Source organism: Eulemur rufifrons, chromosome 14 (assembly GCF_041146395.1).
Source record: "Eulemur rufifrons isolate Redbay chromosome 14, OSU_ERuf_1, whole genome shotgun sequence".
Classification (NCBI taxonomy): domain Eukaryota; kingdom Metazoa; phylum Chordata; class Mammalia; order Primates; family Lemuridae; genus Eulemur; species Eulemur rufifrons.
In genome coordinates, this window is record NC_090996.1 from 22635896 (window position 1) to 22662857 (window position 26962).

Below are 26962 nucleotides of genomic sequence, written 5' to 3' on the forward strand. Positions count from 1 at the left end.
GAGGTATAAATATTGTGGCCATTCTTGTAATCCACCGTAGTCAGTGAAGACCATAATCACATGGTCCCTCCATTATATTAATAGAACTTCTGTCCTTCATGGTCATAGTAGGAATTTGTACATCGAACATTTTCTGAAGGTTTGTTGTTGCTGCTTTTAGGGCCTGAGCAAGAGATGAAGTTGTCTTATTATCTCTAATGTAAAAGATGGTAGAGGCCTCTGTATATAAACAGGCCCATTATTACCATTCACTTTCTTGTATCACACCTGTGACATTTTCAGGCCTGCCTGGAGAGAAGGAAAGATGAGGAAGTCTTCTCTCTCACTTCCTACCAAGTGGTTCTCAAGACTGACTACACATTAGAATCACTTGGAATTTTTAAAAATACAAATTTTCCCAGACCTACCCCCAGATCAGTTATATTAGACTCTCTGGGCAGTGGAACCTTGGCATTGGAAATTTTTATAAACCTCCCAGGTGATTATAAAGTGCAGCCAAAGTTGAGAGCCACTGCTCTATCCAGGCTCCTTTCGACTGGTAGCACCCTCTCCCAACCATATTAAACTCACATACACCAGCTTTCATTCTTCCTGTTGCTATCAGAGTCAAAACCATTTCCAAGCCAGGTGCAATATCACATGCCTGTAGTTCCAGCTACTTGGGAGGCTGAAGCAGGAGGATCACTTGACCTCAAGAGTTTGAGTCCAGCCTGAGCAACATAGTGAGACCCCATCTCTTTAAAAAAAAATCTCCACCTTCTATTCCTCAGATGAAAAATGGTAAAGGACAGTGGGCCTCAGAGAAGACCCTGGGATGTAGCTGGCATTCACCTGGGTGTGAACTACCTGTTGGGGAAAAAAGCTCTCAAAAGAGGTTCCAGTTATCATCTTCCTTTGCTTTGAAATAGGTTCTTCTTCCTATCAAATGATGAGCTGCTGGAGATCTTGTCTGAGACAAAGGACCCCCTCCGAGTGCAACCACACTTGAAGAAGTGCTTTGAAGGAATTGCCAAGCTGGAGTTTACAGACAGTCTGGAAATTGTGGGCATGATCAGCTCAGAAAAAGAAACTGTTCCATTCATACAGAAAATCTATCCAGCTAATGCCAAAGTAACTCCCCTTACCCATCTTTGGTTCTTTCTTCCCTAACAGAGCAAACCAGAGAGAGGCAGAAAACATATTGGTTGAGCATTAGGACTCTAGTTCCAGACTTCCTGGATATGGAAGAACATTTGAGTTCCTCAACTTAACAATTGGTAGTTGAGGAAGTTAATCTTTCTGAGTCTCAGTTTACCCTTCTCTAAGCTGGGGATTATACTGCAATCCACATGCCATACTAAGTTGGTGGAAGGATTTTAAACAAACTTGATGTAGAGGCAGTAGCAAGAATCAGATCTAAACAACTGATGCTGTTTAGATCTCAATGTGCAGAGTCCAGTTAAAAGTGATTCAGTCAGACAGACAGCTTCCTGGGTACTTGCTTTTGTTCATTTTCTTTTTTTTCCCTTTTCTTTTTTTATTTTGTTCATTTTTTAATTTTTGAATATTATTGGGGTACAAACGTTTAGGTTACATATATTGTCTTTGCCCCACCCAAGTCAGAACTACAAGAGTGCCCATGCCCCAGACAGTGCTCACCCATTAGGTGTGAATATACCCGTCCCCTCCTCCCTCCTCCCCCCTGCCCGATGAATGTTACTTCCATATGTGTACATAAGTGTTGATCAGTTAGTACCAATTTGGTGGTGAGTACATGTGGTGCTTGTTTTTCTATTCTTGTGATACTTCACTTAGCAGAATGGGCTGTAGCTCCATCTGGGATAGTACAAGAGGTGTTAGTTTACCATTGTTTTTTGTGGCTAACTAGTACTCCTGGGGCACTTGTTTTTAAAGGTCAATAAAACATCATGGACTCAAAGAAAGATGATGCTACTTAACTCAGGTTTTCATACATATGTCCTTATATAATGAGTAAAATATAAATTACTAAGCATGACACACTCTCAAGTGGAAATAGACAAAGACTCTCGGCCTCCTTTTGTTGACTGTTTTTGCCACCCATGCATATAAATTGCAACAACCAGGAGTCACATTACCAACTCAGACACCAGCTAGTTTACAAGCACCTGAAGTCAAACAGCTACAGTTACCTGAAATTCTAAAACTGAATAATTTGCTGCATATTTGACTTACCTGTGGAGCGTTAATCAAAATCCAAATGGCCAGACTGCATCCATACCAACTAAACCAGAAAGTCTAGGGGTGGCAGTCAAGCTTCCTTATTTTTTAAAAATCTCCACAGCGGAGTTTGGGAACCACTGGAATAATGCATGAATCCAAACTGCTCATTTACAGGGAGCAATTTGTTTTATTAACCAAACTGTGAATGTTTCACTTGCCTCCCAAGAAGTTGTCTGTTTCAGAAAATGACATGAAAGAAATGTCTATATTATAAAAATTCCCCATTGCCCATTTAGAAGGAGTACACCTCTGAGAATACAGGAAATAAATGTAAAGCAAAGGGTTAAAGAATATTGGCTTGAAGAGGTGTCAAGCCAAGGAGCCTTTGGCCTCCCTCCAGCCTTGTCCAGAGAGAAAGCTGGTTCTGCCCACAGTTCTTCTCTCTGGGCTTGAACTGACACTGCGGCTTCTGTCTGTCCTTGCCCCACAGGGCATGGTAGAGAAGTGGCTCCAGCAGGTGGAGCAGATGATGCTTGCCAGTCTGCGGGAAGTCATTGGACTTGGGATTGAAGCATATGTCAAGGTAAACGTGAATTGGGGTACACATGCCAGGGCGCTGCTACAGTACAGGGAACTTTGGGAAGAAAGTTAAATGAATCCGTTCAATTGGCCTCTGCCTTCTACCAAAACCCACCTCTCTGCGCCTGTCTTGCCTTTACCTGTAAATCCTGGGGCAATGAAGATATTTCTGGTGAAACATTTGCAGTTAGAAGCAAGTGATCCAAGAGAAGAGGGTTGGCCTCAATTCTCCTTTCTGTCAAATGGAATTGATGGCGTGAGGTCGATTTAGAGCCTCTTCCAGTTGAGCATTCATTTATGTTGCAGATGCCCCGAATGGCCTAACTCATTAAACTCCCAAAGTTTTAGGGGAACAAGTATGGCAGAAGGCCAGAGAGAAAATAACCTGTCCCGATAACTCTTCAGCCGGCCTCTTGCAAGATCACATTACTGATGCTAACTTTTGCCCCTCTGCTTCATGTGCCCTTTGTTACTTTTAGCTTCCGTTCCCATTCCCAGACCTTCTCCATAGAACAAAACAATATTCAGTTAACACCTTCACAGTAAAGTATCGGGGACTGACCCTGCTGTCCCTTGCAGTAATATTTGCATCGTAAAATGAAAAGCCAATCCTTTTTCCTATGACATGTTCTAAGTCAAACATTAAAGAAAATACCTACCAGCATGAAATTATGTCATGCAATTGAATCTATAGCAAGAGTCAGCAAACTTTTTCTGTAAAGGGCCAGATGGTGAATATGTTTAGCTCTGCGGGCCATACTCCCATTGTATCTATTTAAAAAAAATAAATAAATTGTATTGTGTATGTTTAAGATATACAACATAGTTTTAAGATACATATGTATAGTAGAATGGTTACTGTAGCTTTGCCCTTGTAGCACAAAAGCAGCATAGACAATGTGTAAATGATGGGCATGGCTGTGTTTTGATGCAACTCTATTTATAAAAAATCTATGTATTTATTTATTAATACATAGTTTTTCCACTCCTGACCTATAGTTTAAGGAAAAAAAGGAGGGGGGTGTTGGCTTAGGAAACTGTGGCCCAGCACTGCCATAATATATAGCCATTTAAAAGAGTAGTTATGTGGGGCACAGTGGCTCACACCTGTAATCCTAGGACTTTGGGAGGCTGAGGCAGGAGGATCCCTTGAGTCCAGGAGTTTGAGGTTGCAGTGAGTTGTGATCACACCACTGCACTCTAGCCTGGGTAACAGAGCAAGACCCTGTCTCTAAAAAAAATAAAATAAAAATTAAAAAATTAAAGAATAGTTATGAGTACTCTCTAAACATCACCTTGATTATAACTATATAAAAAATTCCTGGATGGGAGCATGAAAAAAATGCAAGAAGTTGATGAGATTGTTGATGATTTTTTTTTCTTTTTCATAAAATTCAGGGAGGAATAAATCAGTAATTCCAAAGTTGTCAAGCCTTGTAGTATCTGAGGATGGAGAAGAATTTTGTTTTTGTTGTGGGGGTGAGATGGTGGGGCATGTTTTTATAAAGTCAGTTTAAACCACACATGATGAACTGATCCTATCATAAGCCCACTGCACTTTCCCAGGTCCCTCGTAATCACTGGGTCTTGCAGTGGCCTGGCCAGGTGGTCATCTGTGTCTCCTCCATCTTTTGGACCCAGGAGGTGTCTGAAGCCCTGGTAGAAAATACCCTACCGGTAAGTGAGCCTGCCATGAAGCTTGTAGAGGAGATAAGAGCATCAGTTGGGGTTTGAATGATGTAAAATTAGAGTAGCCATGTTTAAAAAAAATAGTTTGGGCCCATAGCATCACAGAAGTCAGGGTTCTCATGAGGACAGTGGAATGAAGAATTTGAAATTGGGGCTGTCTTGGAGTTCTATAGTGCAAGACCTACCACAGTCCATGCCAGACAGAGATTCTGGGCTGCAAGATTCTAAGTCTTATCATGCTTGGCTTCCATGAGTCAACCTGGCAAAATTTCCACCAACAGAGACCTCTTGTTTTCTTCGTAGGCTGAGGGGCCACCATTTTCCTCTCCTCCTCCACTACTTCCCCCTGCTCACCACCCCCAGTCCCAAATGAATCTGCCTCCAGCTCTTCCTTCAGCTTTCTCTTGTGACCAAGTGTGTCAAATGCCTGGTTATGCTCAGATCCAAACACGTGTATTTCCAGTCATTTGACTCCAGTACTTAAGAGTGCAGGACCTGGGTCGACTTGAGTTCAAATCCCGACACATCCCACTTGTTAGCACATGTCCAGGAGTAACTTAACCTGAGTCTCAGTCTGCTTGTCTATAAAATGCAAGGAACTGTCGCATCACATCATCGTATTGTGGGAGGGTCAAACAAGATTGCAGTAAATTATTCAGTACTTACATGTGGGGCAGTATACCCTACAGAGAAGAAGCTATGTCTGTTTTGCTCACTGTTCTATCTCCAGTGCTGATCGCAGTGCTGAGCACATGGTAGGTGCTCAATAAATGTCTGTTGAATGAATGAATGGTGACTCCATTCTCAACCTTTCTACTGTGGCGTAATTTCCCGTGATTATCTCATCAGGCCTCCTGTTATTCCCCCATAGAAGATTGGCTGTGGACCAAAATATATTTTAATTTACTGTATTTTGCTTTATATTTTAAAATTAGAACATTAATATTTGGCCAAGTTTCAAATTTATACAGATTCCATGTTGAGAATTCCTAATAGATACATTGCATTGTGCACTTGCAGACTGCATTCATGTACATCATTTCAAACTTTAGAAACTCTAAAAACTTCTGACTTTTGTGACTGTATTTCTGTGTCCCAGTTTTCTACCCACAGATAGGGAGAATGTTTCCCATCACACACCCAAGCCCTGGAGTGCATGTGTGTTGAGTGATGTGCCTCGGAATCCCAAAGGAAGCAGGTGTTGGCACAGGATAACCATCCATCCATCCATCCACTTGTCATTCACTTAGCAAATACTGGTTTGGCATCTGCTCTGTGCTGGGAATGCTACTAGGCAAAAGAAATTAGAGGTGAATGAGACAGACGTAGGCCCTGTCCTCTGAATTTGTAGTCTAGTGGGAGACATAAAAAGGCTTTTCTGGTCCAGGATCCAATCCAAAATTACATGCTGCATTTTGTTTTCATATCTCCTTTGTCTCCTTTAATCTCACAGTTTCAGATTTTTTTCATTAATTCTGGTTTACTGTATAATTTATATATAGTAAAATTCACCCTTCATAGCATATGGTTTTGAATTTTGACAAATGCGTGCATTCATGTAAGCATCATCACAATGAAGATCTAGAAAAGGTCCACACCACCCCCCAAAAATTCCCTCATGCCCTTTGTAGTCAACCCCTCTTGCTACGCCAAGCCTTTGCTACCTACCAATCTGTTTTCTGCTCCTACAGTTTTGCCTTTTCTATAATAACATAAAATTAAAATCTTGCAGTATGTAACCTTCCAAATCTGGCCTCTTTCAGTGAGCATAATGGATTTGGAATTCACCCAGGGGAAAGACAGGCTGGAGGGATGACACTCCGGAGTCTGGCCTGGGCCACCGGGGGGTCAATGGTGCCATTCCCTGAGATGGGGATTGCCAGAGGAGAATCCAGCTTCGTCACTTGTCCCCTCCTCTGCCCCTGCCAGGATTTCCTGAAAAAGAGCAACAATCAGATTGCACAGATTGTCCAGCTGGTGCGAGGGAAGCTGAGCAGCGGAGCCCGGCTCACTCTGGGGGCCCTCACGGTCATCGACGTCCACGGTAAGCAAGGAGACTTCGCCTGGCGTCACTGGCTGTCCAGGAATAGCAGCCGGGCTTGCTTGTCTCTGTTCTGAATGGAGTGATTCAGAGTTTCCTTCCCCATTAGGAAGAGGCTTTCCCAGATGAGATTATGGGAGGTGGCGGGAGGAGAGAAGCCAACGCCAAAGGGCTCTGTGCATCTCTGCCTTGTTTCCCTTCCCATCTTCAACCTTACTTCCAGGAACCCTCCAAGCAGGGCTCTTACCGAAATGATGATGGCCAGAGTCATTTCTGAGCTTCAACAACTTGGAATCATTTCCTTGGCTAACGAGAGCTAATATTTTTGAATACTCTCTGGGTGCCAAGCTTTGAGCTAAGTGATTGACATGCGTTATCTCATTTTCATAGACATTTCACAGATTAAGAACCTGAGGCTTACAGGGGTGAATAACTTGCAGAGAGGCACACAGTTAGTAAGCTGCAGAAGCTCCTATGTCTGTCTGCTTCCAAGCCCAAAGGACTGGAAATGGGCAGTGATGCAGGGAGAGATGATTCCTTCCAGGTCTTTCTTTAAAAAAAAAAAAAGAAGAAGGAGAAGAAAAAGAAGAGGAGGAGGAGGAGGAGGTGGAGGAGGAGGAGGAGGAGGTGGAGAAGGAGGAAGAAGAATTGGGGACTTTATATAAAACAAACCACCCCCACATCCTCACTCCATCATCACCAAGGAAACAAGGGCTGGACCAGGCTGGTTGCCTGGGAACAGAGTCTCTTGCTCACACACCCTGCTTCCTACTGGTATTTCATGGCATCTTATTCCTCTCAAGGTTGATGCTCATTTCAATCTGATTTCATTTAGGTAGACTAGTATAAAATAAGGAGAGAGAAGGAAAAATGTGCTCTTCCAATGACCACATACCCAGCTGGTAGGAATAATAGGTGCAGGTGTGTGGTTACTGCCCCAGGTATCCCAGAGTGAAGTGATTGGGTTCACAAACACAAGCATGCATGCACGCGCACACACACACACACACACACACACACACACACACAGAGCACAGCACAGCACAGGCATCCCCAACTCAATCCCTTGAAATTCACTTTCTTCTTGGATCTCTCATACAGACTCCCCTTACTCCTCCTGCTACCCTGTGTGTTCCCCCAAGAACCTGGAGGGGAATTAAATTTCTCAGGAAGGAGGAAAGAGCTGTTGGTATAATCTTGTTCAAGGGCTCTTCTCTGCAGGGTTTTGGGTTTTACTATAATAAAGAAGGCTTATCTCACAGAGAGGCAGTAGCCTTATGGAAGCATCCCTGTGCAAAGTTGTTTCTGAGATCCTAATTGTAAGCCTCCTATACCAGCTCTGAGGTCTCAATAGCTCTCTACCTGTGAGTTACCAAAAAATAATTAATGGTTCTCATAAACCTATATCCACTCTCCAACCTCAAGGCTCCTGTCACTGTGAGAAAATTAAATTAGACTTACAATCCCATGAGAGAAAAGGGTAAAACTAGAAATGTATCTCCCAGCTGGGTTTTCAGGCCCACAGATGGAAGGAATACATCTAACCATGGATGCATGTGTTCCCTTCCCCTGCCAACTAAATCAGACTACTCTGACTGCATTCTCTTAAGCTGTACTAGAGGCCTGGAACAGGGCCAAAAGGGTCATATTGGGTATATAACAGCATTTGGGGCCACTGTATATTGCAAAGCCCTCTGGGTCAGCCCCCCAGGAGTTTGGGAATGATAGCAGTTGCTAATACTTACCTAATGTTTTCATATGACAGGCACACTTCTCTCTATCTCTGTCTCTATCTAAAGTACATAAATGTAGATATGTATATATATGTGTATATAATATTCACTTAATACTCATAATAACATAGAACCTATAATGTAGGTACTATGTTATCCCCATTTTACAGATTATGCAACTGAGGGACAGAGATTGAGGAATTTGCCCAGAGTAACATAGCTGGTTCATGGTGGCACCAGAATTTGAATCAGGCAGTCTGATTTCACAGTATGCACATTTAATACTTCTGCTCTACTGTCTGAGAGAAGATAATGCAGCAGATTCTCTGCCTGGCTCCTTGGCAGATAGTAAATACCAGCTTCTGACAGATATTGCTCCCTGCGGGTTGGGGGTGGACAAGGAGGGTAGTGGAACCTAAAATTGTTTGGAGAGTGAGGGGCCTTAATAACATCCTTTTCTGGGCGGCAGGTGTGGTGGCTCACACCTGTAATCCTAGCACTTTAGGAGGCCAAAGTGGGAAGATTGCTTGAGGGCAGAAGTTCAAGACCAGCCTGGACAATGTAGTGAGACCCTGGCTCTACAAATTTTTTTTTTCTTTTTTTGCTTGAAAACTGATTTTTTTTTTTCATTTCAGCTTATTATGGGGGTACAAAAGTTCAGGTTATATATATTGCCCATGCCCCCCCATCCCCCCGAGTCTGAGCTTCAAGCGTGTCCATTCCCTAGATAATGCACATCGCACTCATCACGTAGGTATATACCTAAATCCTAAATCCTCTTCTAACTGAGAAGTCTGTGGAGATGGGAGAGTTCTGATGGTTCTGCATGTGTGTGTTTCTGGTGTCTGTGTCCCAACAGCCCGTGATGTGGTGGCCAAGTTATCTGAGGACGGGGTTTCTAATCTGAATGATTTCCAGTGGATCTCACAGCTGCGCTACTACTGGGAGGCAAAGAATGTGCAAGTGCAGATGATAACTACGGAAGCCTTGTATGGCTATGAGTACCTGGGAAACTCCCCCCGGCTGGTGATTACACCCCTCACCGACCGCTGCTACAGGTAAACTCTTGGAGCTCCCAGACCTGAGGGGTGAGTAGGGAACTCCAGAGGGAAAAAAGACTCCAGGGAGGAAGGGCCGGGGCATCTTGGGTTTGTTACCTTCATTCTCTACATTTCAGATTCTCAGATTTAAAAATTTTTTCTCTTAGTCACCATGGCCCCAAAGATGGGCATGGAAACTAGGCTTCCAGGCTACAAATGAGAACCCAATAGGAGTCCTAGGGCAAATTAATACATTTAAACCAACAAGCAGAATATTGGTGCCCATCTGTGAACGTGGCACAGTACTTAAGTAGAAAGCTCTCCAATGGCAGGAATCACGATGGTGCCTAGAGACCCCATGGCCAAGAGGCCAGACAAGGGGCCAAGTCAGCGACCCACATGAGGAGTCTCTAAGCTCTGCCAACCAGTCTCATGAACAGATATGGTCATTCCGTGCTCAGCAAAGTGCTTACCACTTTCCATGGAATTCATAACATCAGAAATATGGATTTTGTGAACTTGTCAGTTTTGTGATGTTTAGATTTTCTTTGCTTTTGCATATTTCCTAACCATGGATTTTTTTTCATATTGTAAAAATAACACTTGAGAGTATTTTCTTTTTTCAAAATCCTCAATTACTTGTTTTCTATGTTCTGTGTATTTTCCTCTTCGTTCATTCATTTATTCCACTCATTAGTCAACAACCATTTCTTGAACTTTCCCACGCACCATGCATGACCTCAAGGAACCCTAAGTCTTATCGGAGTTGGGGAGATATATTCAGATAATTCCAAGGCAGCGTGTTAACTAAAATCATAGAGACTCATATCACGAGGTGTGGGACCACAGTTACCATGTCATTCATTTTTAACATTTATCTTGCACCTATTACATGCCAGGCACTGTATTGACTTGCTGAAGAGATTAAATGGAGTCAAAAACAGTTCATGAACTCAAGAGTTCATGATCTAGTGGGAGAAATACATTTATTTTCACTATTCCATTAGCACAAGTAATCTTTGGAATGTGGAGTTTATGAGTATTTTTCACTTTTATTTGATTCAGGTATGTATGTAGTATGCATGTATTTGCTCATTCATTTATTCAAACAAATGCTTATGAGTGCTGCCCATGTGCCAAGCACTGTGAGGTTACAGTGATGAGTAAAATAGAATTTTTTACAATGATGATTTATTGGTTATATAATCAAGGTAAAATTTTAAACTATTTGTATGAATCAAAATAAACAAAAAGCCAGGTTTTTTTCCCCTGTGTCATAGGACTCAGGCACTGAGGTCCTGATTTCTTCCCCTTAGGACATTGATGGGAGCTTTGAAGCTGAACCTTGGGGGAGCTCCAGAGGGTCCAGCTGGGACAGGCAAGACAGAAACCACCAAAGATCTGGCCAAAGCTTTGGCTAAGCAGGTAGGTAGATGGGAAATGCCATTTGTTGCCACCTTCTCTCCCTGGCTGCCTCTGGACCCCTGTCTAGGGAAGCGAGCATGAAATTTAAGATGGTTTAGTGTAACAGGCAGCATGGGCCCCAGCTCCTCCAGTAGAACAAGAGAGGAGCCCTGCCCCTGTTTAATGGTGCAGCATAAGTCAGATGTGATGGAATCTATCCTGAATGGTGTCCACATCCTCCCTCTTTCTAGTGTGTGGTCTTCAACTGCTCAGATGGTTTGGATTATAAAGCCATGGGGAAGTTCTTCAAGGGGCTGGCCCAGGCAGGAGCATGGGCCTGCTTCGACGAGTTCAACAGAATTGAGGTAACTCTGTTTCTAGGCCACTGCACAGAAGGGTTGCACATGGAGGGACCTTTTTCTGGGCTTTCAGCTCCTTAATGACAGGACTGTATGTCTTTTCTATGGCCCCTTGTACACAGTAGGTATTCAATAAACTAAACAAAAGCAGCCCAAGGAGACAGAATCCATATTCTATACACATATCCCCCCCTTCCTGTAATATTAATTCATTCACTCACCCATTCCAAAATTTATTGAACAGCTAGTATACATCAGGTACTCTGCATATATTCATGGTACAACGATGAGCAAGAAATGGGCTTGCTGTCTAGACTGTTATGGTCTAGTAAAGGGAAATAAAAATTAAATGAAGCAAATAGAATATGATAAAAAGTCTATGGTAGTCGTACAAAAGAGGCATCACAAAAGAGTGGGTGATTAATTCTATTTGGGTAGGGAATGGAGATCAGGAAATATAAATATACAATTTGAGCCAATAAACACTGAATACCTATTGTGTGTCAAGCAATATGCTGGGTGTTGAAACAAAGATAAAATACTATGGAAACTACTTACACACACACACACACACACACACACACACACACCAATTTTCTTTTTCTTTACTGAAGCCTCAAATCATACTCCTCATTTTGAACATGAAGGCCTCATGTTCTAAGTTCCCAGGTGATTGGGTTGTTTTTTTTCTCTGAGTGAGGGGAGTGAGAGGGACTCTGGCAGAGAGGGGTGGCTGTCAGAAGCAGGTGTGTATATCAACGAAGAATTCTCACCCCAGGTAGAAGTGCTGTCTGTGGTGGCTCAGCAGATTCTTAGCATCCAACAAGCCATTATCCGGAAGCTAAAGACGTTCATCTTTGAAGGCACTGAGCTCTCTCTGAACCCAACCTGTGCCGTCTTCATCACCATGAACCCCGGATACGCTGGCAGGGCTGAGCTGCCGGATAACCTCAAGGTAAATGTCAGCATGTATAAATGCTTTATAGAATAGAAACAGCTGGAAGTAACCACCGGTGGGGAGAGGAGTCTCACAGAAAAACACAACAATAGGGCCAGGTAGCATTTTTCAGCTGTAAGAAGTAATAGTGGCATATCGATGGCAGTGAGATAGTACTTGGCCCCACAATACAAACACCTCCCCAGAAAAGTCTCCTGGAAGAGGGGGAATACATACACAGTACCCAGTGGCAAATAGAAAGCAATGAACTTGTTCAAACAAGGGTCATTATTTAAATTGTCCACAGGAGCCAGACAGGTAATATAAACCGGAGAAGCAAGCTAGACTTGGTAGGGACTCTGACAAATGCCCCATCTAGAGGCAGCAGCCACCTCTTAGCTCCAGACCACCTGTTATTTTACTGAGCAGGGATTGTCACATATTCTTGGTTTTTCAGGAGAAACCAGAAATTTGTATTTTTACATGAAATATCCTGATTTTTAGATCCTGGCTCAATAGAAAAAAAAAAAGTCACTATAGGCCAAACAAAATAAATCTACTTAAAAGAGAGCATCAAATTTCAAACAGAGAACTCTAGTAAACACAGCCTGGACCACATGGAGCTTCCCCTTTATTACTAAGCTGGTTAAGCCTAAGTACTCTTGTAAGCACCTTCATTACAGATATCATTCGTTCTGTGATAACTCTTGGAAGAAGATAAAGTTGTTAGTCTATTTTGAGATGAAAAAAACTAAGGTCTATAGGGGTTATATAACTTTCCCACAGCTAGTAGGTAGCAGAACAATAACTCAAATCAAGATCTGTCTGACTTCAGGATTCTTCTGATACATGTTGGCCCTGCATTTCTAAATGACTTTTGATGTCTGTATTGAACACAGGGAAGCTCCAAGAGTTGATTGATACTGTAATATGTCCTCATTTGGCATAGGAGAATGAGGTGTTGTTGGGATACCAGCACTTCAGACCTTCCACACAACCACTGAGGGACCTTATGTGACCCATATGTACCTGGACAGGGCCAGTGGGGGGCTTGGCGGAGCAGTGGATCTGTCCGTTGAAGGTGGTCCCTCAGAATTAACTTGTCCTCCAGCCCTCCTTTCTTGATCGTCGTTAGAGAGGCCTGGATGGTCATGCTACTTCCCTTTGCCTCTGTGTATGTGGCTGGCCCCGGTGTGCACTGTATGTGTTCAGGTTCTGATCGGTTGTTTCTTTTCCAGGCCTTGTTCCGGACGGTGGCCATGATGGTGCCAGATTACGCCCTCATTGGAGAAATCTCCCTCTACTCTATGGGGTTTCTGGACTCCAGAAGGTATGTTACATTGGTTTTCCAGTGGGTTCCAAAGGCCTTTAAAGAGTGGTTTTTTGTGTGGTGACTTCAAAGTGGTTTGTCCATTGGAAGAAAAGAGAGAAACTTGAGAAACTTGCTTCCACTCACTGGCTGATCTGAGAGCACAGAGCCCTGGCCTTGGTCTTGATCCTATTTCTGACTGGGACATGGCCGAGATTCCCAGGACAGGGTCTCCTCTCTCTTTACATACACCTGGACCCCTATTAAAGAAAGTAGCTACTCATACCTTAACCACCCCTTGCTCCAACACATCCACACCCACATTACTAAATGGCTTAAAGCAATACTGTAAAACATGAAATTACTCCAAAATGGAAGAGGAAAATATAATATGATTTACAATTAAATTGTTATCAGTATAGCATTTATTGACTTCAATCAGTTGGGTTATCTCTTCATTCAAGTATTACCCAGTTTTCTAAAACACACACACATACACACACAAACACACACACAGATCAGTGTCTTTGTGTATAAGAGTTATGAATAATAATTGTAAAATGGCTTTTATGATCTATTCCAAATTTTACATTTGTCTTTTACATTGTCTTGGCCACAATGAATTTACTTTTTGTTACAACAGATGTCTCCACAAAGCCCTCAGTGTCTTTGTGGCCTGGGTGTCCTTGTTTGTAATCCAAGGGACTGCAGAAATTCTCAATAAAATGTATCACTCTTCGTAGGCCAAGAGGCAGCTTCAGTCATTTGAGGTTTAATTTATTTTTTCTCTAGTAGACTTGGATTGCATTGGTTTGCCCATTCAATTCATTTATTTATTCAATTAGCAAACCTTCATGGAGCCACCTACCATAAGCCCAGCCCTGTGCTAGGTGCTGATGCACAACACAATGTCTTTGTTTTTAAAGTAAATCAGTTTTGTGGAGAGGATCTCCATAAAGGTAATGTGCATAAGTTATATTAGTTAGGGTAACCCTGACCCCAAATCCCAATGGCTTCACATAACAACAGCTTAATTTTCACTCACTGAAAATCCAAAACAGGTGTTTGTGATCAGGGGCAGTTCTCCCCCTAGGGACAGTTCAGGGACCCAGGTTGCTTATAATCTCATGGCTACAACACATGGATGGCACACAGGATCTCACGGAGGAGGTGTTTGTGGGCCCGCGCTGGAGACCTTCAAATGATAGGCCTTCTCCCTCAAGTCCATGGGCAAGCCTGGTTTCTGAAGGGACAGGTGACAGGATGCTGGGAATGTCTGCTGAGCAGGACCTGGTCCTCGCTGGGGGTCTGCAGACATGTCTTTGCCTTCCCAGTCTCTCCCAGAAGATTGTTGCGACTTACCGCCTGTGCTCAGAACAGCTCTCCTCCCAGCACCACTATGACTATGGCATGCGCGCCGTGAAGTCTGTGCTCACTGCCGCAGGCAACCTGAAGCTCAAGTATCCGGAGGAGAATGAAAGTGTCTTACTGCTCCGGGCCTTGCTTGATGTCAACCTGGCCAAGTTCTTAGCTCAGGATGTCCCCCTGTTTCAGGTATGCAGTGATTTGGGACCTTGGCCAAATATCAAAGCTCAACTTCTGAAGATGAAATGTCTTTGGCACCATCTCCTGACACCCTGTCTTCTCCAAACAGCATCTCTGCTGCCTGGTACCCTCCCCTGAAATGTTAAATAATAATAGTGATAGCAAATATCTCTATCTACTTCCTTATTTTTAATAAAAATGGTTTCACGGGTAGGATAATATTTGTTGTTGGGTTTGGATAGGTGTTTTTATCTAATGTACTCAGTTTCATTTTGTAATTAATTTAATGCCTGTCTTCCTTGCCAGGCTGTGATTTCTATAAAGACAGAAATAGTGACTGTCTTGTTCATTCCTAGCACAAGAACAGGAGGATAGGAAAGACTCATTAAGTAGTTGCTGACTTTTAAAATTATTTGGGAGAGAAATTATGTTTTACAGATAGTGTTGACATTTGTAATTTTGGACGAGTTTCGGTGCAGGAAAAATGAGGTTTGTAATTTTTCAAAGATGTCTGCTGTCTATAGATCTCATTTTAGGAAAATGTTGAGATCGCATATCTGATATGTTATCTTTTCCACCTTCTCTTAAATTCTTGTTGATAGGGAATTATATCAGATTTGTTTCCTGGAGTTGTTCTTCCAAAGCCAGACTATGAAGTTTTTCTGGAAGTGCTGAATGAGAACATCAAAAAGATGAAACTCCAGCCAGTTCCTTGGTTTATTGGGAAAATTATCCAGGTTGGTTCCCATACGCATATATTATTAAGTGTGCCTGTTTTACTGTTTGCTGGTGGCAGATTGGAACTGAACTCACAGCAATAAGAGATTCTCGAATAGAAATGAAGATTAAAAAAAAAAAACCCACTTAATCACCCCCATCAGTTTTTTGCTGTGAAATTTTAGGCAAATTATTTCACCTCTCTGAGCCTCAGTTTCCTCATCTGTAAAATGATTTTGAGAGAACAGGTATGTGAAGTGCCAGATGCAGTGTCTGATACTGTATCATTGCCAACCTTGCCGTGCCCACAATCACCATCAGCGTCACTGATATCATTTCCCAAAGTTGCACTGTTAGTTAGAAGTAAAGGTCAAGGCAGGACCCAGGTCTCCAGATTCTGGGATCAGACACTACCTTGTGGTAAAAACAATGATTTTTCCCCATTATATCACCAAGTGAGCTAGTTTTTGACACAAATCATTTAACCCAATATTGAATTTCTCATTGGGATTTTACAGATGGACCATTCTTTAGGCACGAATTTTCATGTCCACTATTTTACTATGAAAAATTTTAAACATGCAGACAAATTAAAAGCATTCTACAGAGAAGACCAACACACTCACCACCCAGATTTTACAATTAACATTTTAGAAGATTTGCTTTATCACTTACCTGTCCATCCATCCATCTTACTTTCTGATGTATTTCGAAGTCATTTGCAGACCTGCGGGTGAACTTTTGTATAGTTTCATGACAATTTTCAAAAACAAGGTAATATTTTTGAAAACGAGGTATCTGGAGCCACTTGCCCTTGTATATACTGTTGTCTCGAGAGTCCGTTCCGGGGCGTGGGAGGGGGGAGGAGAGAGGCTGTTGAGTCACTGACATCTTCCTCCCTCTTATCTCTGAGCAGTCAACTGCATTCATCTTTATTCAGTCTGCAATGTCTTTCAAGCGGGCTTGAATGTCAGCCCTGCTTGATGGTTGAGGATTCTGTTGTTTTGTTCTACAGCACCTCGAGCAGTAGGTGCTTAACAAACATTTGCTGAATGACATTTGTCCCTTCACCACCCCCATCGTCACTACCTTCATTTAGATCCTCCCTTATTGCTCACCTCCGAGGTAAAAAATAATAAGAAATTAATCTTCGCAATAAAAAAATTTAATGTGTTCCCATTCTCTGAGTGACTCACAGTCTAAAGAGACAGATTTAAAAAACAAACATAAAATTTCACATAAATATAAATGACCAAAGCATTTGCATTTCAACTATCATGGGCTACTTGTCACAGAGAGAGAGGGACAATAAAAAAATTCAAGAAATGAGCTTCCACATAGCTGTTGGTTCTCAAGGGTAGGGGATAAAATTACACGGAAGGTCGTTTATATTTTGCAGCGTAGAGCTTGGCTCAGAAAATACATTTTCATCTGCTGAGAGTTCCAATTACGTCAGAACAGCAATTAGGCCTTAAGAAAGGAAGTTCCCAATAGAAATACAATTTGCTAAAATGACCACCATTTTCTTTTCCTCTTTAAAAGTAAATGGCAATGGTGCAATGAAAAGATTAGACACACTGAAGTTGAGCAGCCCTGTGTTCAAATTCTGACGGTACCACTGATGAGCCTGGACAAGTTACGTCACCTCCCCAGGGCTCAGTGTTCCCACCTGTAAAAGGTAGTTAGTGATACCTGAGTAGATTAAATAATTTGGGTAATCACTTGATCCTTAGCACATAGATAGGTGCACAGCAAATAGTAGATCCCATCCCTTAAGTAATCTGAGACACACATATATTTATTCATCCATAAGTTATTTAAACAATAGATCACAAAAAGGATCCTAGTTCACCAGAGGTAGAAGTTGACTGTGAGAATACCCATCTGATCCCTCATTCCTCATTGACTTCTGACTAATTTCCAGCGTGGGGAGGTTTGTTCCCCACTTCTTATATGAATGATGTCTCCCCTCCCAGATCTACGAGATGATGCTGGTAAGACACGGCTACATGATTGTCGGAGACCCCATGGGAGGCAAGACCTCTGCTTATAAAGTGTTGGCTGCAGCTCTGGGTGATTTACACGCAGGTAAAGCTCACATCCCTGGCTTCTAGGGAGGACCGGCCTCCCTGCTCAGCTGGCTGGCTCCATGGAGCTAATGCCAGGCTGTGAGTCTTGCCAGCCCTGGATTATGACGTCAGAGCTAGAAATAGAACATGGCACACAGATGTCTGCAAGCAAAATATAAAGGGTGGGGGTAGGGGGACTTCTAACAAGGGATTTCTTGTGCATGCCATTAAGGCTGGAGGAATGTTCTCAAATGCTGAACAGTGGCTTCTTCAAAGGTTCCCCAGTGAAAGAGACACTCCTGTCATTGGCCTCACCAAAATTAGTCTGAAAGCAAATCATTGCATAGTTTTGTTCTTTTCCTTTCCTCTTTCCATCGATTCTTCCCTTCTCTTTCCTTCCCTTTCCTTTTCTTCCCTTTTGTTTCTTCCCTCCCTCCCTTCTTTTCTTTCTTTCCTTCCTTTTAAGGTAGAGGGCAAAAGTTCCTCCTTTTGAATCAGACTCAGACTTCAGCAAACGACTAAATCTCCCTTATCCTCTGTTTTTGCGGCTGTAAGATAGGATGGTTGTGAGAATTAAATGAGATTATACAGATAGACAACCTAGCATAGAGCCTACTCAACCAATGGAAACTATGTTTGTTACCAAAGAAAGAGTTTGGCGTTTTTTTGTGTTTTTCATTTGTTTGTTTGTGTATAAATCACAAACCTGTGGTTTGGAAAAGCAGTCCTTTGTTGTACATGTGTTGCTTCAAGTAGTTCATTTAAAATTGTGTTCTAATAACATTTAATGATTGAGTTGCTGTTGGATTTTTGAGATTTTGTTTTGAGGACTATTCTCTGCCTTAATAACTAATTTGGGTAGTTCAAATTTAAGTAATAATTTTGGCATTATTAATTTCATATTGTTTATATTATTAATTTTGGTTAGGAAACTGAGTGAAGGAAAAAGAGGCTATCCTGTTATCTGTGCCTCAGGATACCGCAGAAGAGGTTCTTTCTTTAGTTCATGGCTCATGCACTTCAACTTTTCCTTACTTTGAAGGATCATATAAAAGTGTCATTATTTTCTGTTATGAAATACATGTGCTGTGCCATCCCTTAGCCTATTGTTCCAGTTGAGTTTCAGTACTTCAACAGCGTGCATTTCTCCGGAAAAAATGACACTTATTGTGCAGCTGAGAAAGAAGCTTCAGAGCTAAACTAGCCCTTCAGATGAAGAAAAGTAACCATCATTTTCCAGAACCTACCAGCTGTTCCCTCATCTCCAGTAAAAACCAGGGTTCTTAGGGTGGCCATGAGAACAGGTACACAAAGAGGGCTGATAATACGGCATCACTCTCCCGTTCTGCTTGAGTTCTTTGAGGCCCAGTCAGTTTTCTTTAGTCCTGGATACGACTGGCACATTTGCCCTGTTTGAAATGAAGCTCAGAAGAAAGTATGGTGAGAAACTAATGACTCTAACAACCCAACAATTTAAGGCATTGCTTATGCAGATATCCCAATCTTTATTAGGACTCAGCACACGTTTCATAAGGACTTTCCTTGTATAGCGTATTGGTAAAGGTTGGTTGATCTTTGAGATGGCATTGTCTGTTGTTTAACATGCTGGTCTCACCAGAGCCTTTTGTAACTGACATTGGACCTTCTTGCCCAGCCAACCAGATGGAGGAGTTTGCTGTGGAGTATAAGATCATCAACCCCAAGGCTATCACCATGGGGCAACTGTATGGGTGCTTTGACCAAGTGAGCCATGAGTGGACGGACGGTGTCCTCGCCAATGCTTTCCGGGAGCAAGCGTCTTCAGTGTCTGATGACCGCAAGTGGATTATATTTGATGGGCCAGTGGATGCTGTTTGGATTGAAAATATGAACACTGTTCTGGATGACAATAAAAAGGTACTCTGATATCAATTTTACAAGGATGAGATATATACTCTCTTATTGAAGTAAATGATTGATCAAAACTATAAAGACAGGCCAGGCACAGTGGCTCACGCTTGTAATCCTAGCACCTTGGGAGGCCAAGGTGGGAGGATTGCTTGACCCAAGAGTTCAAGACCAGCCTGGTCAACATAGAGAGACTTTGTCTACAAAAAATTTAAAAATTATCTGGGTGTGGTGGTGTGTGCCTGTAGTCTCAGCTACTCAGGAAACTGAGGCAGGAGGATTGCTTGAGCCCAGGAGTTCAAGGTTACAATGAGCTATGATCATGCCACTGCACTCCAGCCTGGGCAATAGTGCAAGACCCTGTCTCTAAAACAAACAAAAACAAAACCAAAAAACCCCAGTCTGTATAAAGACATACATTTATTTCACTAAGAATAAATGTCCCACAAGAGAATAAGAGTTATCAATTGAATTATGCTTCCATTTATAGTTATAGTCGATTAGCTAACTGTTTCTAGAGACAATGTTGCATAGTGGTTCAAAGCACTGGTGCTGGCATCAGGCTGGACTCCCAGCTCTACCATTGAGCTGTGTTGTATTGGGCAGGTTATGTGACTTCTTTGAATCTCAGTTTCCTCATTTGTAGAAAGGTAATAATAAAATGGCATTGTTGATAATTAAATGAGATTGTACATATGTAGTATCTGATACATGGGATACATTTTGATTTCCATTGCCACATAACAAACTACCCTAATACTTAATGGCTTAAAACAACCATTTATTTTTCTCATGATTTTGTGGCTAGGAATTTTGAAAGGGCTCAGCTGGACAACTGTTCTCTAATTTTTTTTTTTTTTTTTGAGGCAGAGTCTCACTTTGTCTCCAGGGTTAGAGTGCAGTGGTGTCGGCCTAGCTCACTGCAACCTCCAACTCCTGGGCTCAAGCGATCCTCCTGCCTTAGCCTCTTGAGTATCTGGGACTATAGGTGCACACTATCATGCCGGCTAATTTTTCTGTTTTATTGTAGAGACAGGGTCTTGCTCTTGCTCAGGCTGATCTTGAGCTCCTGGCATGAAGTCATCCTCCCACCTCGGCCTCCCAGAGTGATAGGATAACAGGCATGAGCCACCATGCCCAGCCTGGTCTGTTAATAGAATTCTTATGATGTTAGCTGGGGCAGCCAAGCTGAAAGAAACACAGCCAAAGTGGCTTCTTCACTCCATGTCTGGAGGGTCATCCCTTTTTGGCCCTTTTCTCTCTCTCTCTCTCTCTCTCTCGCAATAGCACCTCATCTTTCAGGCTACTACATGTGGCTTGGGCTTCTCACTTGACGGTCTCTGGGTAGTGGCACTTCTTATGTGGTGGCTGACTTCCAAGAGGCAGGAAATGAATGTTTCTAAGAAATTAAGCGCCATGCTTAGAACTGACACAGCATCACTTTCTCTGAATTCTGTTGGTCAAAGAAGTCACAGTGCCTACCCAAGAAGTAGAAAAACAGACTCCACTCTTGATGGAGGAGGACAAGGTCACATTGCAAAAGTGCATATACAATGGGAGGTATCATTGCAGCAGTCTATGGGAAATACATTCTGCCCCAGTAAATATAGTAGCTGAAGCCAGACAGCCTGGGTTCAAATCCTGGCCTTGCCACTTACCAGCTGTGTAAACTCAGACAAGCTATTTAGTCTTTCAATGCCTCAAGTTCATCATCTGTAAAATGGGGATATTAGTATCTTACCTCATAGTGTTTTTAGGAAGACTAGGTAAGTTAATATCTGCAAACTGCTTCCAATAGTGCCTGGCATATAGCAAGTGCTGTATAACTGTTAAAATAAAATAAAATTTGGGCCGGGCGTGGTGGCTCACGCCTGTAATCCCAGCACTCTGGGAGGCCGAGGTGGGCGGATCGTTTGAGCTCAGGAGTTCGAGACCAGCCTGAGCAAGAGCGAGACCCCATCTCTACTAAAAAATAGAAAGAAATTATATGGACAGCTAAAAATATATATAGAAAAAAAAATTAGCCGGGCATGGTGGCTCATGCCTGTAGTCCCAGCTACTCGGGAGGCTGAGACAGGAGGATCGCTTGAGCTCAGGAGTTTGAGGTTGCTGTGAGCTGGGCTGACGCCACGGCACTCACTCTAGCCTGGGCAACAGAGTGAGACTCTGTCTCAAAAAAAAAAAAAAAAAAAAAAAAAATAAAATAAAATAAAATTTATCACCATTTCAAGGAAGAGTTCTTATACTGAATATACATCATTATATAATCAAAATATATTTTCTAATTGTCTTTAAATGTCACAAGACTAAGAGTGAGTCATGCTCAACAATGAGAGGCCTTATTATCTAAATTATACACATACATAATTATAGCATGTGCATAATTTTGATTATATAATATATAAAAATAGAAATAAGTTTTATGGCATGATATAGACCATCTTACATAATTTAATTGTACAAATGTAGCAGTTGGTCTTGAGATTAGAAGTATAAAAACAGTGATAATCAGTGAATTTCCTAATGGTTCTTCTCAGCTCTGGGTGTAAATCAAACTACCAGTCACAGATGTGGTTCTATTTTACTTTTCTTGATATTCAGGGATGATACGGCTGGTGGTGTCAGCCCCGTAACAGCTCTGACCTTTCTGGGGATGCATGCAGTGACCTGTTTCAAGACGTGTTTGATGTGGGCAGGTTAATGTGCAGGGAAGTTTTTAATCACAAATTAGGATAAACAGAAAGGATCAGTGGTGTTTCCTCCTCTTTCATCAGAGACCAAGGCCTCAGGCCTTTTCTTATGACTTAAACATCTCACTAGAACCCATGTTGTACCACTGACTTCGTGTGTTAATATATTCCAAGCCTTTCTCATGTCAGTGCACTGCTTTCCACAGGGGCATGCCTGCTAAACAGTAGGACTTCTGATGCTTTTTTATTCCATTCCAAAAAAGATTTATGAGAGGTTCTTGTCACTCCAGCAATGGACTAGTCCATATGGGTGTTCAAAAAGGAGTCTTTTGTGAATTACCTGAGCAAATAAAATAGGATACCGATGTGTAGTTAAGTTTTACGTTAAGTACCGAGAAGGGGACTGTGAAACTTGGCATGGTGTGATAACTTCCTGATTCTTCATCTAAGATTGTTTCTAAGGTCAGTGATTTCCTGACCTCCCTGTTTAAAATTGCATCTTACTGTACCGTGACTGATAGCTTCCCAATCCCCTCTTCTCCTTTATTTTTCTCCAAAGCATTTTTCACCATGTTAAATACCATATATTGTGCTTATTTTCTGTCTCCTCCCAGCAGAATGTAAATCCCAAAAGGACAGGGACTTTGGTTTTATTTTATGCACCTAGAACAGTGCCTGGCACATAGTGGATGCTCGAGAAATACTCGTGGAATGAATTCAAATTTGTCTCCACTGAAACTTTGCCCTTGCAGATGGAATTAACCCCTGTGTCCACCCTTCTCTGCTTTGCATGTTCAGCTGTGTTTAATGAGTGGAGAGATTATCCAGATGAGCCCCAAGATGAGCCTGATCTTCGAGCCAGCCGACCTTGAGCAGGCCTCGCCGGCCACCGTGAGCAGGTGAGGCAGCTTTCACTGGCCCCACCAGCCCTAAGTGGGAGGGAAAGCTCTAAAAATCCACAAGTGTGATTCAGCCCTAGCAGATCACCTGTATTATATGTTGCTCACGTAGATTTGCCATAAAATCAGTCCTCAATCCACACCACTGGTGGGAATGTAAAATCCAGCATGCTCTTTGGAAAAAGAGTTTGACCTTGTCTCCTAAAGTTGAGCCTTCATATGCCCATGACTTGGTAATTCCGCTCCTAAGTACGTACCCAAGAAAAAACTTCTGCCCATGGACAATAGGAGATCTGTACAAAAATATTCACAGTGGCACAACTTGCAGCAACAAACACTTGGAAACAGCCCAGATGCCCATTAACAGGAGTGAATTAACAAAATATAAGATAGTCAGAAATTGTGATATTTATATATAGCATTCAAAATAAATGAACTACAGTGACATGTGACTATATAGATAAATCTTAGTAACTACCTTAAGGATAAAATCTTAGCAATATTATGTACAAAAGTAAGCCCATAATACTACCCAAAGCATGGTACTTTTTTTCAATGTTAAAAGCAACTAAAACAAAAATATATACATTTTAGGAATATATGGAAATGCTATAAAACTCTATAAGAAGGAAAGAGATCGTGGGGAAGGTGAACTCAAGATTTAAGATGCTGTGTTATCTCAGGTGGGGAAACCTAGGGAAGAGGATGAGGAGGACCATATGGCTAGATGAAGGTTATTGCCAAGATCTATTAAGGCCTAGCATGGTGCCTGACATGCAGTAGGCACTCAATTATTGTTAGCTGGTATAAGGAACTAGCAAGAGAGCACCTAGACTGGTCCTCTGTCTGTGCTTCCCAGGTGTGGGATGATCTACATGGAGCCCCATCAGCTAGGGTGGAAGCCGCTGAAGGAGTCGTACATGGACACCCTGCCCTCCATCCTCACTGAGGAGCACAAGGAATTGGTGAGACCCTCGAACCCCTTTCCTTCCCGTCCCTCGTCTCCCTACTCCTCGTCTCAAGGGCCTTCTAGGCACATCTTCACCTACATAGTTCAGGAGGCAGGAAGAGGGAGGGATTCCCTGGCTGTCTGCAGTTATCTTATTTTCTGGCTGCTGGCATTTTCCAACTTTCCTCATCATGTGTGTGGCGGGGAGAAGTGGTGCAGTCAATTTCTCTTCCTCTTTCTCCATCACTCCTTGGCTCCCCGGCAGAGAATCTCAGTGCTGAGGAATGTTCTTTATGGTGGTTGGGATGTCCCCCTTGTCCCCATTGTCCCAGTAGCACACATCTACAGAAGTTTCTCTAGAGATGGACCAGTTTAGGAAGAGCTGTGTTCTTTCTTGTGCTGCCCTGTAACCTGGACTCCACACTTCCCAGCTCAAGGGAGCTGGAACCTGTTAGAAACACTTTCATCGCAGCCACTGTGAGTGATTGTTCCCTTCCTCCCTACTTAAAAGAAGTAGAAAAGTTCAGGCTGGGTGGGTACCTGACCACACTGTCAGGCCAGGGAAGCAGGAAGGGAGAAGCTGCGTTAGTGGTTCCTTTTGCTCTTCCCTGCATTAATAGAGATGCTTAGGAAAGTCCCCTCTGAGGAAGCCAAGAAGTGTCTGAGTTGGGTTCTATTCCTGCTGTGGAAATGCTCCAGGGGATTATGTAGAACAGCTCCATGTCTGTCACCTCTTATATACATGCATAATATATGAACACATGCGCTTATACAAGTACATATCCACATGCACATTCAAGGACCAATCTACACACACATATCAAAAGCTGCCAAGTCCCCATACATATAAAGTCCTTTAGGGACTCTCCGATGTCCTTGGCACAAAGTCTAACTCCCTGCCAGGGCCGATGAGACTCTCTGGTCTGGCCCTGCCTGCCTCTGCAATCTTATCACCTGTTCTCCTCCTCAGCCTCAGCTTATACTCTTCAGGTGTCCTGTCTTGTTTCCAAGACAACCCCAGGTTTTACCACCTCAAGGCTTTTGCTGTTTTTATTCCTCTTCCTGGAAATCCTGCCCCAGTTTATCTCATGGATGGCTCACCCTCATTATCCAGGTCTCAGCATAAGGTCTCCTTCTCCAGGAAGCCTTCCCTAGCTACCCTTCCTGTTATTCTCCTTTGAAACACCTTTCTGTTTCCTGGTAGCACTTACCATGTTCTGCAAGAATTGTATTTATTCCGTTGCTTGTTTAGTTATTTACTGTTTGTCTTCCCTGCCCCTCAGTCTGTACGCTCCATGAGGGCAGGGGCCTTGTCTATCTTGTCCATTGTTTATCCCCCACACTACTACAACACAATTGGTAGATGCTCAATAAATATTTGTTGACTGAATGAATAAACCACATATCCATGGATACATGGATACATGTATATTCATATACACACAAAAATGCATCTATACATACATACACACGGTATCCACTTATATCCATACCTAAGTATATATTTATTTAGTGATGGCCTGTCTCCCTCCAAAAAAAAGCAACTTAACATATTGATACAGAGAAAGTCACAAAGCATAACAAAGGGAAAAAACAGTAGGAGAAAAGCAAGTCAAATAATTTTTTAAAAGAATATATGGGGTGGGGAGCAGAGGTGAGAGATAAGAATCATGATACCCCCAAATAAGTACTATGGTACATACATGTGGTGGATTACTAAGAATGAGCCCCAAACTTAGCTCTGTGCTTTCTCTGGCCACTTTATTCAGAAGTCCTGCCTCACCAATGTCTAACAGTCTTTTGTAAATTAATTGTTTAGAATTCCTAATATTTTTTATAAAAACAAAGTCAGATATAGTAATTGCATTATGCATATTCTGTAGCTGACCCAGGGTATCTCTAAGCCTCTCTGAGTACCCGGTTCTGGACAGGGGTGTGGAGATGGGAAACTGAGTCAACATGGCCTGTGGGCAGCACAGTCTTGGAACCATGAAGGAGGAAGCTGAGATGGGGGTCTTGCTGCCTGTGAGTTTCCCCCACAGTACCTGCACTCAAATGTAATCGACAGTCTTACCAGCATCTCCACCCTCCCCAAATAGACCAAGCTCTTGGTCTTCACCTCACTTTCCAATAATGTATCCAGATCTCACATGGCTTTCTACTCTCAGGTCAATGACATGTTCATGTGGCTTGTCAAGCCCTGCCTGGAATTTTGTCGCCTTCATTGTAAATTTGTTGTCCAGACATCTCCCATCCACCTTGCCTTCTCAATGATGAGACTATACTCCTCTCTGCTTGGTAAGTGCTACCCATGATTCTTAAGCCATGTGGGGCTGGGGGTGCCTTGGCTATTTCTCATATGCCTGCCCCTCTTTTGCTCCTCTAGTTGCAGTGGGCCTGGATGTTTGGTCTAGAACAAGAAAGTCTTTGGGGTGTAGATAGTAGGGTTTGGTGGAGAAAGTCTGTGTATTTAGTCTTGATCTGACATTGATTTTTCTGGGTGTTCTTGAGCAAATTGCCCTATCCTTCCTTAATCTAAGATTCCTCATCCACACAATAGGAGTAATAATTCCTGACCTTTTTACCTTACAGGGATATCCTAGAGAGATGAATTCAGATGATATGTATGCATGTATCTCAGAAAAAATTTTCTGAAAACATATATAGGAAGTTTGCACACGTTAAGAAAACCTACATTATAAAAATCTGAATTCACAAGACATATAGATACACTATAAGAAAACTAATCACATTAGTGTTCAAAACTAGGGTACTTCTTTAGGACATTTAAAGCAATGGTCCTATGATTTATATATTTCTCAAAGTAAAATCAGATTTCTCTGTAACTATCCGCAAAAATCAAATTTTACTGGATTCTCCTGGCAATGACAAAAGATGTGTCCCTTTAGAGTACTTTTATGAATATCATTTCAT

The 26962-nt window shown here is 42.3% G+C and overlaps 1 protein-coding gene across 1 annotated transcript in view; it reads left to right on the forward strand.

The window, feature by feature from the left end:
- Positions 1 to 26962, forward strand: part of DNAH3 (dynein axonemal heavy chain 3) — a 128091-nt gene that overhangs the window by 44613 nt on the left and 56516 nt on the right. The window contains exons 25-40 of the mRNA XM_069485998.1: positions 909 to 1110; positions 2672 to 2764; positions 4327 to 4437; positions 6379 to 6493; positions 9083 to 9281; positions 10580 to 10688; positions 10919 to 11032; positions 11805 to 11981; positions 13202 to 13293; positions 14607 to 14826; positions 15420 to 15554; positions 17511 to 17622; positions 19258 to 19499; positions 22979 to 23079; positions 23939 to 24044; positions 26197 to 26326. Of these exons, the coding sequence (XP_069342099.1) occupies positions 909 to 1110; positions 2672 to 2764; positions 4327 to 4437; positions 6379 to 6493; positions 9083 to 9281; positions 10580 to 10688; positions 10919 to 11032; positions 11805 to 11981; positions 13202 to 13293; positions 14607 to 14826; positions 15420 to 15554; positions 17511 to 17622; positions 19258 to 19499; positions 22979 to 23079; positions 23939 to 24044; positions 26197 to 26326 (2258 nt within the window). The remainder of the gene's footprint in view (positions 1 to 908; positions 1111 to 2671; positions 2765 to 4326; positions 4438 to 6378; positions 6494 to 9082; positions 9282 to 10579; positions 10689 to 10918; positions 11033 to 11804; positions 11982 to 13201; positions 13294 to 14606; positions 14827 to 15419; positions 15555 to 17510; positions 17623 to 19257; positions 19500 to 22978; positions 23080 to 23938; positions 24045 to 26196; positions 26327 to 26962) is intronic.